The sequence below is a fragment of the Pseudochaenichthys georgianus genome, chromosome 13 (assembly GCF_902827115.2).
Source record: "Pseudochaenichthys georgianus chromosome 13, fPseGeo1.2, whole genome shotgun sequence".
In the NCBI taxonomy this organism is placed as follows: Eukaryota; Metazoa; Chordata; class Actinopteri; order Perciformes; family Channichthyidae; genus Pseudochaenichthys; species Pseudochaenichthys georgianus.
The window spans coordinates 16,044,205-16,061,921 of record NC_047515.1 but is presented as its reverse complement, the minus strand read 5'-3'; the positions used below and the strand labels follow the sequence as shown (position 1 = coordinate 16,061,921).

The 17,717-nt window shown below is 41.0% G+C and overlaps 4 protein-coding genes across 5 annotated transcripts in view; all 4 read left to right on the top strand.

Moving 5' to 3' along the window:
• The first annotated feature begins 1,477 nt into the window (after positions 1-1,477).
• LOC117457370 (claudin-8-like) lies at positions 1,478-2,812 on the top strand. Its single transcript, XM_034097418.1, has one exon. It carries the CDS (start codon positions 1,515-1,517, stop codon positions 2,412-2,414), a length of 900 nt encoding a protein of 299 aa, XP_033953309.1. The 5' UTR covers positions 1,478-1,514; the 3' UTR covers positions 2,415-2,812.
• An 847-nt stretch (positions 2,813-3,659) lies between these two features.
• Positions 3,660-5,913, top strand: cldn8.1 (claudin 8.1). Its single transcript, XM_034097916.1, has one exon. It carries the CDS (start codon positions 3,696-3,698, stop codon positions 4,464-4,466), a length of 771 nt encoding a protein of 256 aa, XP_033953807.1. The 5' UTR covers positions 3,660-3,695; the 3' UTR covers positions 4,467-5,913.
• Positions 5,914-6,295: 382 nt separating this feature from the next.
• On the top strand, positions 6,296-7,387 carry LOC117457926 (claudin-8-like). Its single transcript, XM_034098200.1, has one exon. The coding sequence runs from the start codon at positions 6,296-6,298 to the stop codon at positions 7,385-7,387; it is 1,092 nt and encodes a 363-aa protein (XP_033954091.1).
• A 2,735-nt stretch (positions 7,388-10,122) lies between these two features.
• Positions 10,123-17,717, top strand: part of LOC117457890 (glutamate receptor ionotropic, kainate 1) — a 35,381-nt gene continuing 27,786 nt past the window's right edge. For both annotated transcript variants that reach the window (XM_034098149.2, XM_034098148.2), the window contains exon 1: positions 10,123-10,514. In XM_034098149.2, the coding sequence (XP_033954040.1) occupies positions 10,430-10,514 (85 nt within the window). In that variant the 5' untranslated portion in view covers positions 10,123-10,429. The remainder of the gene's footprint in view (positions 10,515-17,717) is intronic.

The window sequence follows — 17,717 nt, the reverse complement described above, 5'->3', positions numbered from 1 at the left end:
TGTACCCGTTACTCCTTGTATAGTTCTCATGTCTATTGTTGTATGCTCAGTCCAAATTATTTCCTGAATATATGTTTTGTATATAAAACTATTCTAGACTATAGATATGCTTATTAAGTAATCAGTTTAACATATTAACATTTCTCGCACCACTCTATACTGTCTATATATCAAATCAAATCAGGTTTTATTTATATAGCACATTTTTAAAAACGATTGTTGGTCGAGCCAAAGTGCTGTACATATAATTATTACCTTACAGTAAGGACACTATACAGTAAATACAACAGCACATTTTGTGCAGAATATCAGTATGAGAAAGCGACACCCTCTGACCTTAGACCCTCACATCGTACAAGGAAAAACTATATAATCTATAATGTTGTTTTTATGCCTTTTTTTGTAACTGTAATTTTGACTGTTCAAATGCTTTTAATCTTTATGATTTGATAATAATTTAAGACTATAGTCACACAAAATAAGTCAGAGCTAAATACATGTGCTTTGTCCTTATTCACTTGTGTGATTGTATTTCCCACAACACCTTTGAGACCTCTTGGTATTACCTTTCAGATATTTAATATTATTACCAAATGCAGATATATTTATATTTTCAAAACTGTACAGATTGTCTAAAGGCAGGCCAGGAAAACGTTAGTGTTGCAGTAGCAAGGTGTGAATGGCTGGCACATGTTACAATGAAACCAATCCTACTTGGGTTTCTATGCTCAACACCTTTTTATCGCCTCAGGTTACATTTGAAGGAGGAGGCAGTTTGACATCTCTGAGATCATCCTATCAGATTACAGTCTGAGAGACAACGGATTCTCAACTATTCTAAAAAAAGACACAATGTGGACTCTTTGTTTGACAACATGTGTATCCAAAATTAGATTTCATACTAATTGTTTTAGACAGAGACCTGTATGAGGGGGGTTGCAGACATCGCCGCAGACCCCTGACGCCTTTTACGTGAGCCGATCCCCGCTCTGGCAACACCACACATGTTATCAAGCAAGTCTTAGCTCCTAACTGGTGACACTTAGGAGATTCTAGACTATGTATTTTCATGTATAGTAACGCTTTCGCTAGCAAGTTTTCTGTTTAGATTATGAACCATCATTAATAAATACATTTAAAATATTGTTCAATGTAGTATTAAAGTGGTGTTGAAATGTCTCAAACTTGACCATATTTCAAAAAATGCTTTGATCAACCTGCTTGGATCAAAAGTTACTTCATAAAGTGATTCCATCTGTTTTTGATTAAATCTACTTATGAGACCAAATGGTTGATTGTTTGTCGGGTGATTGCATTTGCATTTCAAAGAAGCGCCACTCTCTGTTGTGTTCCCATGTATCTGGCTGTGAAGCAGCTCAACCAGTAAGATTGCATTGCATACTTAGCATCTTTTTCTGGGTGTATAAGTTCCTTGACTTGCTTTTCTCCTCAGATTTCTTTCCAGAGCCGGCAGGGAACAGCCAAAGGTCTATCCTTGGCTCTCTGTGGTAGCAATGGCCACTTACACTGCTTACAGTGGTTACAGCAAGCCGCCTCAATCTTACGCAGGCTCTTACTACGATGAGAAGCAGGCCAAGACATATGCCGATTATCAAGATTCTGTAGAAGAGGAAAAAAGGAGAGTTGAGAAGAAGGACCGTAGGGATGCCATCTGTTGTGAGGTAGTGGCCCTCATCATCGGCTTCATTGGACTCATTGGAGTGGCAGCTGTGACGGGCCTGCCGATGTGGAAGGTAACAGCGTTCATAGAAGAGAACATCATTGTCATGGAGACTCGGTGGGAAGGTTTGTGGATGAACTGCTACAGACAAGCCAATATCAGAATGCAGTGCAAGGTGTACGATTCTCTACTGTTTCTGCCCCCGGACCTCCAGGCTGCCAGGGGTCTGATGTGCAGCGCTGTGGCCCTGTCCTGCTTCGCCCTCGTCGTTTCAGCAGTTGGAATGAAATGTACCAAAATTGTGGACCATCGGGCTCGCACCAAGCATATTGTTCTTGTGGCTGGGGGCTGTCTGTTCCTTCTGGCCTGCCTCACTAGCATAATCCCTGTGTCCTGGACCGCCCATGTCATCATCAGGGATTTCTACAACCCTCTGCTGATCGATGCCCAGCGCAGGGAGCTCGGTGAGGCTCTTTACATCGGCTGGGTGACTTCGGCTTTGCTTTTCACTGCGGGAGTGATCCTGCTGTGCCGTCACGCTCCCCGCACACAGGAATCAGATGAGAGGATTGTATACAACAATGGAAATATCTACCAGCCTGGATACGCTTATCAGCCTGCTTACTCCTACCAGCCATCTTACACCTACCAGCCTGGCTACCAGCCTGGCTACCAGCCTGCCTACTCAGTACCCCCACCTGGGTCTGTGGCATACACACCAAGTCAGTACTAGTAAGGAAATTCAAGATCTTTTTGGACTATTTTGTTTTTAAAGACTTGGCACATTTGAATGAGTTTTAACGGACTAATAGGACCAAAGCCCGTCACTGGAAATGGACAAATCTTTTATTACTTCCTCAAAGAGGGCCACTTTTATTACTGAGGTGGAAATTCATTATTGAACCGATTGTGTTTTGATCATCATGCATTGTGCTGAATTACTGTATGTATTGTTTGTTGACATATGTGTAGTTAACACTAAATGATATCAGTCATTCAAAAGTATTTCATCTGTAACAGCGTAATACAAAAGGGACTGATATCACTGTCCTAACTGCCTCTGACATGCTCTTTGAGAACAAAGGACGCACTAGGCCTTCAGATAATATACATCCCTATGATTGTGTTTACTGCTGAGTTTCTGTTGTGAATGAACCTTTTTTTTAAAAATTAAATTATGACATAAAATGGCTTTTGTGGTTTTCAATAAAGGGATAATGTTAACAAAAATAAGTTGTATTTTTGTCTTCTGTTGCCTAATACAATGAGGCGTCCTACTGAAACTGCACCCATTTATCTCACCGGTGTGTAAGTGGAAGGTTGGTATGTTGTTTCCATTGTCGTCAGTGTAAATGTTATTTAACTGGTAAAACCAGACTGTCCTCACAGGTCCACCCACACAGCAAACCAGCCAAGATATTTCATTTCAAACAAGCCAGAGCTCCAACTGCTAGCCATTTCCTGAGCACAGACACACACAAGGGACCAACAAAAGATATCCAATACTGACAGTGACACATTGGTACACAAGTATTACCCCTATCCCATGATAAAAGACACACTAATATAAACAAATATGATGTTTCTCAATGCTCTTTTATAACTAGTATAACGTTAACATTAAGTCACAGCTAGTAACAATTTGATGAATTTAAAAATCCCGCTCTTGTAAATAAACACCCCATTTTAGTTTTTATTTTCCCTGTAAAACGTGATCTGAGAATGTAAATCGAGACTTCTGAATACCCAAGGTGGCAGCTTACAGAATCTCCTGGGGTAGGTGTACAAAGAAAATAAATGGCCTGGGGTATTCAGTTTCCTGGCAACCTGTTGCATTTACCACCCCTCCCATAGTGTCCTGTCCACAGGGAGGAGGCAGAACAGGTGAACACGACCTGCTCCTCCCTCCTCCACTGGGATGCAAATACACTCCATCGACTTCTTCCCTTCTATAGTCACACTGTGTCCACACATTATTGAACGCATGAGTTTGGAGGAATAAGAGGAGGAAAGCATGGCCAACTCCGCACTGGAGCTAGTGGCTCTGATCTTGACCCTGGTCGGGCTGATCGGGGCAGCAGCCAGCACTGGGATGCCGATGTGGCGAGTCACAGCCTTCATTGGGGAGAACATCATTGTGTTTGAAACCCGCTTTGAGGGTCTGTGGATGAATTGTTATCGTCAGGCCGACATCAGAATGCAGTGTAAGGTGTATGACTCTCTCCTGGCTCTGCCCCCTGATCTGCAGGCAGCGAGGGGGCTAATGTGCTGCTCTCTGGCACTGGGTGGTCTTGGTCTTCTAATCAGCCTGGTGGGGCTTCAGTGCACGTCATGCATCCAAAACAACGACCGGGCTAAGCGGCTGGTCCTCATCATTGCAGGAAGCCTGGTCCTAATGGCTTGCATCTGCGTTATCATCCCCGTGTCCTGGACAGGTCACGTCATCATCAGGGACTTCTACAACCCGCTGCTGATTGACGCTCAGCGCAGGGAGCTTGGAGAGGCTCTCTACATTGGCTGGATGGCCTCCGCTTTCTTTTTCGCTGGAGGATGCATTTTTATTTGTTGCAATGTGCAGTCGGAAGAAAAAGGTCCAGCGAGGTATGTGTACTCGAGGAACTCTGACTACATGGCCTACCCTCAGCCTCTGCAGCCTCAACAGATGGTGCTACTTCCCCAAACACAACCCCAGTTTCAGCCGATGCTGTCAAGACATCCATCAACCGTCTACAGCTACTCATCCAGACAGCCCTCTGAGAGGGGGTGGCAAATCTCTGAACACTAACAGATTGAGGTAATGATGAACACAGATATGGTGTATATACACAAGGGGATTTCTTTTTGATATGTCGTTCCTTGGCGGTGCAATCTATCAAACATTTCAAACTGTTATAGTTTAAAGCAAACAAAGAACACATTTCAATAAATATGCTGTGAATACAATCACTTCTTTAAATGTTATCTGAGGAGTATGATTTTTGTTAAAAAGCACATAATCTATAATCACAATTTTAACACGGACTGTATAAGTCAATACATGATTTACATTACTTGTATGTGTGTTGTATAATCATATTTTTATTGACATCCTTTTTAGTGTACATTAGGTTCCCGATTTTGTATGTGCATGCTGTATATCACCATTGGGTAATAGACACAAGACGGGTGTATATTTGTTTACTGTTAAAATGCTAATTTTGGTACATATGAGAGAGCCAGTTTTTATAATTATACTAGATAATGCAACTTATTTTCATGTTTAAAACATAACCTGTGCTTGAGCTGCGTATTCAAATGTATATCCCTGATCCATTGGACAAAACACACATGCGCATTAAGTCACACATCCTTGTGGTTTATTTACTATCTTGCACTCTACACAGTGTCCTCATATAATCCTGCTCAGTTGACTAGTTGCTCCAGTTTAACCCACTATTAGACATGGAATGAGGAAGTCACAGGTACTACCCTTAGGACAGTCAATTATTTATTGGTGACTGATTGTGGGAGAATTACAGAGGTATGAATGTCTAAAACTCAAAACACTTTATGTGGGTCTATTCAACCAAAACATAATTGTAAGTCTTTGTTTAACTTTGGTATTGTGCCCTGGAGCTTTTGGGAGCTGACTGAAACGGAACAAAGGGCTGAGTAAACATGAGATGCAGGTTTAAGACTGTTTGTTAAAGGTGTGTATCGCGTAGTGTTTGTGAAGAAGCCCGACAGAGACAACCTCACAGTAATTTCATTATTAAAGAATTTGCAGGTCACTTTGCATTCAAAGCTTGAGACTGAAGCTCGAGACGTTTTCAAGTTCATCTCCAGGGTGATCCCAGCAGTGCAGTTTATTAGCTCTTGAACCATTAGGTCAGCACATGTCATTGTCACTGAGTATAAGAGCAAGCTGCCACTGTAGAATCTCAATTTCTTATACACTATTTGTAATTAGTCATTTTATTAATGTTCCATAATGAAAATATTTGTTGATGTTATATTTGTTCCCCTGTTATTCAATGTCACAGCAAAATGAATAACCCATTTGTCCATGTTGTTGTTTTTTTACATTGAAATTTGAATATGTTCACACTCAACTGCACTGTGTGGTGTGAGCCTCCTCTCTGTTTCACTACTTTAAAAGCCATTTCTGCAACCCTGTGGACAACAGAGGTACTACTGGAGTGAATGTGCTTCATTGTACTATATGTTTACGTCTACATTTTAATGCAATATAATTAGAGAGAATAAAAACATTTCAAGTGATTTAAAACAATCTGAAGTTGTGAGTAGTTTTTTGGTACATCTTGTTGTGATATCTTGGTTTAATGCTGGAGTAGGTGATGGCCCAGATATACCACTATTGCCCGAGGAAGCATAAACACAAAACAAGCAGAGGTCCTCTTTACCCCCATTGCCCTGAGCCAACCAGGGGACAGCACAGCATCGTTCCCATAACAAACCACCTCTTACAGCATAATCTGCGTCAGATAACAGAATCCCTGCTGCCTTAGACACGTCTCCCACTAAGAGTATGTGATGTTATACTAGAACATCAGAATTTGATTTCGACGTGAGCTACTCTAATGTGGACATAGCTGACCTCGTGGAGACTGCAAAATGGTTCAAGGATTTTCTGAGATAGCCGCAATGTGTGTGGGGCTGTTTGGCCTGATCGGGGCGGCGGCTACTACAGGGATGCCCATGTGGAAGGTGACAGCTTTCATTGGGGCAAACATCATTGTGATGGAAACCCGTTGGGAGGGCTTGTGGATGAACTGCTACAGACAAGCCAACATCAGGATGCAGTGTAAGGTGTACGATTCCCTGCTGTTCCTACCCGCGGATTTACAGGCAGCCAGGGGTCTGATGTGCTGTTCTCTGGCCCTGTCGGGACTGGGGCTCCTTGTGGCAATGGCAGGAATGCGTTGTATATCCTGTATTCGTGAAAATGATCGGGCCAAAACTATCATCCTTCAGGTTGCAGGAGGTATGCAGTTCATGGCCTGTGTCTCTGTCATTATCCCTGTGTCGTGGACTGGTCATGTCATCATTCGAGATTTTTATAATCCTTTGCTAATCGATGCCGAGAGAAGGGAGCTTGGAGAGGCTCTCTACATAGGTTGGGTGACCAGCGCCTTCCTTTTCGCCTCAGGCATGTTGTTCGTCTGCCGCCGTAGACCTTCAGAGAAAGGCTCATTCAACGTGTACAACCAAGCCAACTTGCTACGTTACAAGCCAGCAGCCAGCAGGCCGACTCTAATGAGGTATCATCCCATTTCGAGTGTTCCCAGCCTCCCATCAAATGCTTACTATCCTTCTCTGCAGGCCAACGGCTATGTTGGACAACACTTTGAAACACCAATGCAAAACATCCCCCGAGTGATGACAAATGATGGAACATTAATCAGCCCTCCTGTCGTCTATAATCCAGGTTTGCCTGACAATCAGTCAATGTTATATCAAGACAGCCTGGCGCACCATTCCTCCATGCACAGTTCTAACCATGTTGAGAGCTTGTATACACCAGGCAACTCTTTGTACATGAGCCAGAACACCACACCATATTCCCTGACTTATATGAGCAATCCTGCTGCGTCCTACCAGTCCAGTATTCAACCGGTTCCACACACTCCTGTGTTCATAGGGTATACATCGTCAAGGAGACAACTACAGTCTCGCAGTGGAAGCGGTCCTGGTGTATACATCTAGACAAAAATTGTGAGTGGGTTTTTATTAGCTGGTTAAACATTAAAGACACAAAGCACTATGCTTTATAGTTTATCATCACAAGCTTATTTCAACTGCTGTACAGTACATAAGAGGCAAGGTGAAGGTCAATGAATGCCTCACGCCCAGACTAAATTGCTTGTCTATCTGTTGTTGTTTTTTTCAATTAATACACAAACAAGACAAGGTTGAATATAACTGCTGGTGATGTTAGTGTAAATATAGGTCCCAGTGGGCTGTTTAAAACTTACTTTTCCAAAATAGAAAGGCCCTGTGTTTTGCATTTTTTGTATCCGTCTTATATTTAAAGAATAGTTGGTTTTAGTATGTTATTTTGAATTGTCTTTACCCAACGGTATAACTAATTTAAAGCTATTTGTTAGAGTTGTTTGTCATACGTTTGTATTAATAACTTATCAATAAACAACAATGTTAAATGGCGATTGTTAAGTGGAACGTCCAGTCTTTAAGATGCAGTTTATCCAGTTCATTATATATGTTTTGTATATAATCTTTTATTGGGAAGCAATAGTGGTCCAAAATGCATTGTTTTTGTTTGTTTCCTGCATATTTCCCAAAATGTTTTATAGGATGTGTTGCACTATAGCAAAATAAGAAAATATTAATTGCTACTGAATAAACGTGGTCATGGTAAATGTGTTGTTTTAAGCTCTTCAATTGCGTTACAATTGTACTGAACTCAAAGCCTTTAAATGCCAGACAATATAACGTAAAAAGGTGAGACCACCTGAATGGGTCTTCACAGACACATAGTAAAGAGCTACTGAACTATTTAAATATATCTCAGCTTTGTATCAACAGCAAATACGGTGTGTGTTGTGATTATTGCATGATTTGTTATGCTATCAACATTGTGGCTGGAATCAAACTCAACACTGACTTTTCACCACTAGAGTGCACCAGAGAATGTGAGGAGCATCCAAAACCCTGGACCCCCTGAGCAGGCTCCAGAGGGATGATGCCCTCCTTTCACTGCATTTCTTTAGCTGAAGCTTTATTAAAGGTCCCATGTCATGGCCATTACTACTGACCATCATTCCATTGTTGAGGTCTACTAAAATAAATGTATATTGTGCAATTTTCCAAACTCACATTGGTTTCTCAAACAGCATCTCTGTATAGTATGTGTATTCACTCTGTCCTAAACGGCTTGTTGGAGCTCCTGCCCCCCCTCCCTGTGAGCCCAGTGAGAGACATTGCAGAACTCAGCCTGGGCACACACACCCGCAGCCATGGCTGGGAGTTTGTGTGTGTGGCCAGGCTGAGTTCCGTAACATCCGCGGAGCCATTACGTCACTATACCCGAAATATGTCACTATATCCAAGAAGTAAACAATGGAAAAAGAGAAATGTCCAACGAGGCCTTCTGGGGCAGCACAGACAGGTATTTTCTGTATTAGAGTAGTACTCGCTACAGGGTGTACTTTGAGGGTTTGTGACTCTGCAGACCGTTTACATGCAGAAAAAGCTTCATAACACAAGGGGACGGGTGATAACCGGAAAAGCATGACATGGGACCTTTAACAACACATACATTTCAAACCTTAGAAACTGGTCATAGTACAGGCTGTTGTTGGAAAATGACAAACATAGAGGATACATTATATTATAACATTGCATTCATTAGCTTATGATTTAAAAAAGATGCTTATATTCTATACGATACTTGTTTTATGGTTTAACTTATCTTTAATGCTTTCACCTCATGAAGAGACTTTACACTTTGAGCCCCTAAAGATAACATATTTTCTCTCTAATTTTGCTTATTTCTGGGGAATTAAATCAGAGTGAGATTACAGTAATCCCAAAAACCAACCAACACCCCATGGTGCCTCCTTAGGGAGCAGTGGGTGCAGCTTTAACACCAGTTGATGATCGTTGCAGCTGACCAACCAAGACAACTTTTTAACCTCTATCCCAAACCTCTTAAGGTCATGTGAACACATTTTATTCTACTATGAGACTGTGTCATATAAACAGTTTGAGGTAGTTAATCTTCAGGAGAGCGCCACAGACCAGTTTGAAGATTAGATTTGCGTTTCCATCAGGACTGGAGCAAAGATTTAATCATTCCTCGGTGTACCAAATCAAAGACGTTGTCGAGGTCGAATGTTGCCAGATTTGAAGTTAATCTTCAGGACGTATCCATGTTTGCGGATTAATGGCTTGGCTGTGCCCTCAATTGAGCGCCTGCACGGGAGGGATGCTCAGCGGTGTCAAGTCAGCCACAGATGGCAAGAGGGAGACAGGAAAGATGCAGGCAAGATGTCAGAATAAAACCATTGTAGAAGGTAGTTCAAATATCCTTTTGCAATTTCAAATAAAAAAATGTACATGAATAAATAATTAGAGATTAGGTATAGCATCATAAGGAACCCCTGTTGGATTGAATATAGCAATCAAGTGCATTTAGGGAAAAAATATAAGATGAAGATTATTCAAATATATAAATAAATTAAATAAATAAATATCCACAGCACTGAAAAAAGCATAATTAAGGGTCAGATTTGTTATTAAGATTCTAATAAAATGTGTATATTTAATTTATATCTATAATTGATATGTTGTTTATTTTGTCTCTATTGTTGGGGTTGCCAGTTCACCTTTTATTTTGAAAACGGTAATCACACCAGACAGTTTTCATTATTGTAAGCTTGACAGGAGGAGCCGGGCACACAGTGCTGCTCCTCAGTTGCTTCCTACAATTCAAGTGTGAACCAGAAAAAGAAAACACATGATAAGAGGGATGTCTGGACAGTGAATATGGGAAGCAAAACCTTACTGGCACAGAAAGGATTTTAAAATGGGAAAACTGGAGTTTTGATCAGTGACGGCTGCAGGTGGAGTGTGTGTTTTTTTCTCATCACAATGTGTGAGGGATGGATGCGGGTCGGATGCCAGTTTATTTTCTTTACGGATACAAGGACTGGCAAGTTATCAGCATGATTTACAGAGGGCAGAAAAACTGATATCAATGTTAAATTGGACTCTGGAGAGAGGACCATGGCGAAAGGGAAGGGACTGTTATTTCCACTGCTGTACTTTATAGCAGAGTTTTGGCTCACTTCGCAGCAGGTCCTGAGAATAGGTAAGTGGTAACACTGTCTATCCTTTTCATTCATTCCTATGTGTTAATATACAGACCTCAGTTTATCATGTGATCCAGGTTGAAGGTCATTTCCCTTTGGCGTCATCTACCTAGTCTATCTTTCATTGTATACTATGTGTTATTAAAAAGTTGACTTTTTGTATTATATTTTTCACATCTTATTGTCTATAGAGCGACTCTTCTTTGCTAGAATACATTATATTTAGTTAAAGGCAGTCTGCAATGTTAGGGTATACTCATTGTGCAGCTCAGACTCTGTAGCCAAGTTAAATGGGAGGAGGATAACCTTTAACTCCTCGCACGATAAACCAGAACATTACAAAAGGGAATCACGGTGTGTTCATGGTAAATGTGTGATGCTTTTTTAGATTGAACTGTAGCTGCGTCACTATATAACTTGTTTCTGGATCACGCAATCATATTTTCAGTAATCAGTAACAAACCTAATGGACAGTTGTATTCCTATGTTATTCAATAGTGGAATGATGTTTGTAGGATGTCCTTGTAAGGACAAGGGAGGTACACTGAGGACAGAGTTCTGTGTTGTTCCCTTGAAACCACTATATCATTTATTTTACCTAAATCCTGTGAATCCACTTTGATTGGCTAAAATGAGAGTCCGTCTCTGTTGCACCATGTCGACGGCGCAGATCAGAGGCAGAGTGATTATAGGATGGTCTACAGCTGCATCGAAAACCATTCTCTTTGTATGATAATGTTTTCTGGCACTGAGGAATGTGAAATGGATACAGAGCGAGAGAAATGAGTGGCCAGTCTCAGTGAACGTTATTTAGACTTGATGCATATGCATGATGATGGCCAGTGACATCTGTGATTGTGGATCTGAGTTGCAAATGGTCTGCACATCCTTTGAGAGTTCGAGAGAGAGCTCTGCCTTCACTTCTAATTAGACAAACAGAGCTCCGGCTCTAACTATCCCCCTTTGATTTCTGATGTAACTTTGTAACAATGGAGCTGATATTTGCTATTCATTTTCTCTGCTCCTTTTATGGTTTGGAAGATTGCATCACATTTTTTCATTTAGGCTTCAGGACATTTTGCTACGCTCAATGCCCAGGGCAACTTTGTATTTTTCTGAATTTCTTCTACTTCTAAAGAGACTTTAAAATGGAGCCGTGTGCGTTACATAACTTTGAAGGCTAATAGGCTGGTGCCACCTCCCGCTCCATCAGTCCCGATCTGTGCACTATATTGTTAATCTCTCTAAATCATCTATCACTCTCTGAGGCCACCTAATCTTTGTCATTCTCTCCATGACCCACACACATCATAATCTCTCCCATATGGTGGGTGGCTTCGTTCAATTAACATCGCTCCGTGTTGGCAAGTGCTGGCATCAGATTGTGACTGGCTTCCACTCTCTGCACTGGGGTTGGTAATAATGGTAAATCTTCTCCCTCAAGCCCTTAAACAACTAACACTAATCTTCTTTATGCAGAAAGTCTCTTCCCCAAATATGGTACTTAGGCAGCGACCACATCTCATCATTGGGGAGAGCACAGAAGCAGCAGCTTGTGGCCTGGCCTCCACTTGATTTTGCAGTTTGTTAAAGTCCTTTTTCCTCATGCTTCATTCATTGGTGACATCTGATTGATTAATTAATGATACAAGCCATATGATGTGAAATGTTTGATAAGCTACCAGCCAGAGAAATATCCTTTAATAACATCATCCCCCTAAGAGTCTTACACCCAGCGCTTTTATACATTAGGTAGCTTTGATACAGATTATAATCCTGATTTTAATTATTTCGGTCTAAATGTTTTTGAGTTGAGTCGCAAGCAGCTATCCTCTGAACAGAGAAACCTCAGTGCTCCACATCAAACGAAGATAGTAGACTGGTTAGGACTTCCTCATTCATTCACAGTCTGGCATGGGCCCAGGTTGGAGTGGTGCTGGTGGTGTTGTTGAGGAGGGGGTGGGGGGCGCTCACTGGGAACAAGCCCAGGATGGGGAGAGGGGAGAAAGCAAAACACTACGTCATTGTGCCTCTCTGCCTTAAAAGACTCCTTCATTTGATAACTGCACAGATTAGAATCAGGCTCTAAAGATCATTTCCTTAATGTTAACCTGTTATTTGGATTAAAACAGGTCGACACAGCTGCCTAAACCTGAACACTGTTATTGTTCTTGCTCTGAGCACTGAAGGGAGGAACGGAAGCCCTATAAAAAGCCAAGCCTCAGGGTTTATCCTGCGGCACGAGCAGAACCTTTTGTTTGTGTGACCTCCTAAGCGTGCATCACCCCACAGCATTGTCTGGCCTATTAAAGATGAGATGGAAGCTCAGTGATCCTGAAAATTATATTGGAAAGTAATTAATGGTAGCCATGGCGATGCTTTTTCAAACCCTTCTTTATAAATTGAATTAATAATAAAGCCCTGATAAAAACTAGTGAACTTGCAGTGTTCAAATTACAAGGACGTTTGTTCCTTGCAAAAGAAGATGTGCTTTTATATGCAGGATATTATAGATGTTTTTATTATATTTTGAAGACAGAGTACGGATGAATTCATTATTCCTCGACAACAGCTTGTCGTGATTCATGCTTCAACTTTACAGTTATACCTGCATCTCTTAGCTTAGTTTATATGATCACAGACAGCTCTAACTTTCTCGTCAATTTGCCTGCTAAAAGTCTATTGATCCATGAGTCGTCTGCAAACAGAAAGTGTGAAATGCTTATTCCCTATTTTCTCTGCATCAGTATTGGAAATGAATTCGATTTATTATTTTGGTTTGCCCAAATCAATGCAATGTGGTGGAGCTGAATATAAAAGGTGCACTGAGCCATGATCCAATGACCCATTTCTGGAGTTACGCTCAAAATGCAACCACACAGCGCGGCTAAAAAGCTTCAGGCAGGACTGTTCACAGGCCACAGGATTATGTTGCAAACAAACAAAACGGGATCGATTTCTTAGTCAAATACATCCATGTCTATGTTCTAATCTTATTTTACTTTTCAAATTTCATTCATGTTAAAACATACTGTGATATCTAACATTAATTCAATATTAGAGTATAGGCCAAAGCTTCAAATCTGGCAAATGTGTACGGTAGTGGTTGACTAACAAAATAACAGTACAGAAATTCCAAAGATGTGCGTTACGCATTACATTGTTGGTCTAAGAGAGACCACAGAAGGGTTGAGCTGTGATAACAGTTGCTTGATTTCAAGGAGCTCAAGTAACCCTTTTTAAAATAAAAATATCTGCCCACAGTGTAACTCATTATATGCCGCCTTGGAAAACAATGTTGACTCAATCTCATTGGACCACAAATGTGAAAGCCTTGGCTAGAGACAGATTTAATTATTTTCCTTGGGATGTGCGCATTATGTATTGTGGGTTTCTTAATTGAAAATGCATGTAAGAGATAACATTGATGATTTCCATCCTCAGTTTTCAACCACATGAATATATTATAAGCTCATTTGAAACCAATTTTCCAGAAATTAAGTGGAGTATGGTTGCTGCTTCACTCCAGATGCCTGGACGGTTGATAGTAGCCATGGGCAGGGGCGGTACTGAAGTGGGCCGGTTGGACAATGTGGGCCGGCCGGTAACCGGCAGGGCTTGGCATTATAAATGGCCCACTGACCCGGAAGCACTATTTAGGCCAGCATAACGTACTTTCCACTTGCCCGCTTGGGCCACTAAAAATATTGCTTTAATAGAATTGTCCTGTGGTATTGGTATTTTGACTAGCAATGTAGTTACATTGTTTCGTTTATTAACGCTACAACATAGGGTTCCGTGAGTCGGTTGTCGTTGTTGGGTGAAAAGCAAACCGCTGTTTGCTGCGGAGCGCAGCGCGAGCAGGCTCCCGTGAGCGGGAGCACGCTCCTTCACCACAGACTATCGCGCCACCTAACCATTCGCCAAAATGTTTTTAATACCAGCGGTAACCGGCCAAGCGCCGTGCAAAAAACTATCTTCAAATAAAAGAAAGTCACCGGAGGAGTTAAAGGAGAGTGACAGGGAGCATGAGAAGAAGAGGGAGAGAAAGTTTCAGCCAGCTTGATCGATGGAGTTGGCTTCAAGTGGTGCAGTGACGCGTCCTAAAACCCTTTTATAATCTATCGATTATATTTATGATTAGAAAATTATAAAAGTAGGGTAGACATGTGCAGATTATCGGGCTGAACAAAACGTGCATTTATCAAACAGGTTTGTTTTCCACAGACCTTATTTCCAGCTATTTTCCAAAACCCTGTGGAGAAATCCCATTGCTTTTTGTCGAGGGAACCAGCAGCTTACTTCCTGGTCTTAGGACGCGTCACTGCACCTCTCAATATGATGCCAATATAAACAAGGTCATCTGTCGGATCTGTACATCAATGCCGACCTATGCTGACAAGTAAGTGAAGAGTAGACAATATAAAGGTATTGGCGAAATGTCCCAGCAGTTTAGGATAATGAAGGTTCTAATCTACTCTACATTTCTAACTCCTAATGACAGGAAGGCAGAAAGCGCATTATACAAATAGTAATACTCATAATAATAGCAGACATTTTTTAACAATGACCACAATATCATTATTTTAATAAACCAAATATGAACAATTGAGGAAAATGAGGAAGAACTGATGATTCAAATGTTGTAGTACAAGTAGTAATGTAGTTTGTGCATACATTACTATTGAAACAAATGTGTTAATTTTCTTCATTATTAGTCGATTTCTTTTTGGACGAAGGCTCCGGGCCAGTGGTTACAATGATGGGGCCAGTGATAATATAATGCCAGTGGCATTTTACCCTTAATGTCTACCTCTTCGGTAAGTCACTAGCACCGCGGTGGGCCGGCGGTACCGAAGTGGGCCGGTCGAGAGTCCCGGGCTGATTTGTAGTCCCAGTCCGCGCCTGGCCATGGGCATGACAATAACTGATGATTTTTTTGTATCGTTTATTTGAAGAGGGACAGTGCACATTGATGAATATTTTTAACAATTAAAGGTGGGGTATGTAATTTTGGAGAAATCAGCTCGAGTGCGCTAGAATTTGAAAGTACACAACCGGAAAAAATCTGCCACTTCCTTCAGACTTCCTTACAGAGACCCTCCTCCAACACACACGAACGCGCACGAACGCGCACATGACCAATGAGGGCACGAGATAAGTTTGTGCACGAGAAGGCTGACAGGCAGGTAGGCCATCCAATTATTATCATACCCCAACTTTAAAGGTGGGGTAGGTCATTTTGGAGAAACCAGCTCGAGTGCGCTAGAATTTGAAAATACACAACCGGAAAAAATCTGCCACTTCCTTACAGAGCCCCTCCTCCAACACAAACGAACGCGCACATGACCAATGAGGGCACAAGATAAGTTTGTGCACAGATGGAAGGCTGACAGGCAGGTAGACCATCCAGTTATTTTAGCCGGGCCGGCTAAAATGATTGGTCGTGCTTTTTACAGTACTACGGCTTCCACAGATGACATTTGATTTTTTATGGATTTTTTGTCAAAGCACTTAAGATATTCATTGCTATCGGGATGTTAAGAGCATTCCATGCAATATAACAAAAAGTATATCTCGAGCCGGTTTCTCAAACTTACCTACCCCACCTTTAATGCTTCAAAATGTAAATATACCGGATTTGAGCTTTTAGCTAATTTCTATCCGTAGTTCCTCACATATAACATTTAAGAACATGCCATTTATATACATAGCAAAAATAAATACATGATATGCAGAAAGAGCATGAGCAGCATACAAGCATTTACCACATGGCAGTACAATGTAGCAGCTACGACATATAAAGTGCAGGAGAAGATAAAAGAGCTACATAAAGTGCAAAAGGAGATACCCCTGTGTTAAAGTGCATTTACTGGTGATTGCACGTTTGTTTCTCAACCAATCTTTGAGTTGACCTTTAAAACTGCTCAAAGTGGGACAATCCCGTATCTCAATTGGGAGGCTATTCCACAAAGAGCTGCCTTTAATGGAAAGTACATTTTGACCGAAAGTGGTCCGTCTACGGTGGACTTCAGTCTCCTCTGGTTTCTGACCTAGTGCAGCGTCCAGTGTGTTTTTTGTGGATTAATTCCCCTAAGGGAGGGGGGACCAGTCCATGTAAACATTTATAAAAAAACACATACTTTTAAAAGACTTAAAATGGTCAAAACTCAAGAAATTGTGTTTTTCAAGGATGGTACAGTGGTGGTATGAATGTGGCTTTCTGTCAAACACCTTGATAGCTCTCTTGTACAGCTGTTCTATGGGTTTCAGGTTTGTGGCACAAGCAAACAACCAGTTTGTCAAACAGTATTCAATTATAGCTTTGGTACATCCAAGCTAACAGATGGATCATTTGTTTCCCGTTTCACATTGTGTGTATAACCATCCTAAGTGCATTAATAATAATGTGTTTTGTCCAAAGACATGTTTAACAAAAGGCTTGGCTACTTTAAACACTATAAATATTTCCCACTGATTGCTTGGACCAGCCCTCTCCTTGCTGAGCTGCAAACTGCTGTCACCGTGGATCACCCTCTGGACACCAAGAAACTTGTACTATAATAGCCTACTTTAGCAGAAATGTAAGATCCTATCTCAGGTCGAAATGACAGGAGAGAGAAATGGGCTTTCTTACACTCTGGGGTGTGCCTTTATCAAGCTTGAAAGAGGAAATGAATAAGCCAACGGTGCAATAAAATAGATATATTTGTATTTTTCTGATAAAGGTTTTGAGAGTAAATAGACGATATAGCCAATTTCAAAGTTAAAACCTTACAAGTAAAAACAGTGGCCTATTCCGACATCAGATGCTGCCGCTGTCTGACAGATCCTAATAGTTCTGTTTTTATGGATGAATAAGCTTATGGACCAGTCTACCAACTGGAGAAATGCCAATGAGGTCAATAAGTCATATCTCACTGAGGCGGCAATGAATTGTCTCTATTGGCTAATCAATATATGATCAAAAGCTACTGATAAATGCAGACATTTATTTAATTTTAAAGGGGTTTTCAAGTTCTCACACTTTGCTTTTTTTTTTTATTATTCATCGTTTGTTCATTTGAATAATTTTCTATGTAGCCTGATTCACTTTGCAGATATGTAAAGTAAATATTTCAGCTGCATTACGGGATGGATGCATGTTTTTATGAACACCACCAGAGATCAGATACAAAAATATAATTGAGAAAATCTAAATT

Excerpts from the sequence above, each read along its gene's own strand:
- cldn8.1 (XM_034097916.1), top strand. The coding sequence starts at position 3,696 with ATGGCCAACTCCGCACTGGAGCTAGTGGCTCTGATCTTGACCCTGGTC.
- LOC117457370 (XM_034097418.1), top strand. The coding sequence starts at position 1,515 with ATGGCCACTTACACTGCTTACAGTGGTTACAGCAAGCCGCCTCAATCT.
- LOC117457926 (XM_034098200.1), top strand. The coding sequence starts at position 6,296 with ATGGTTCAAGGATTTTCTGAGATAGCCGCAATGTGTGTGGGGCTGTTT.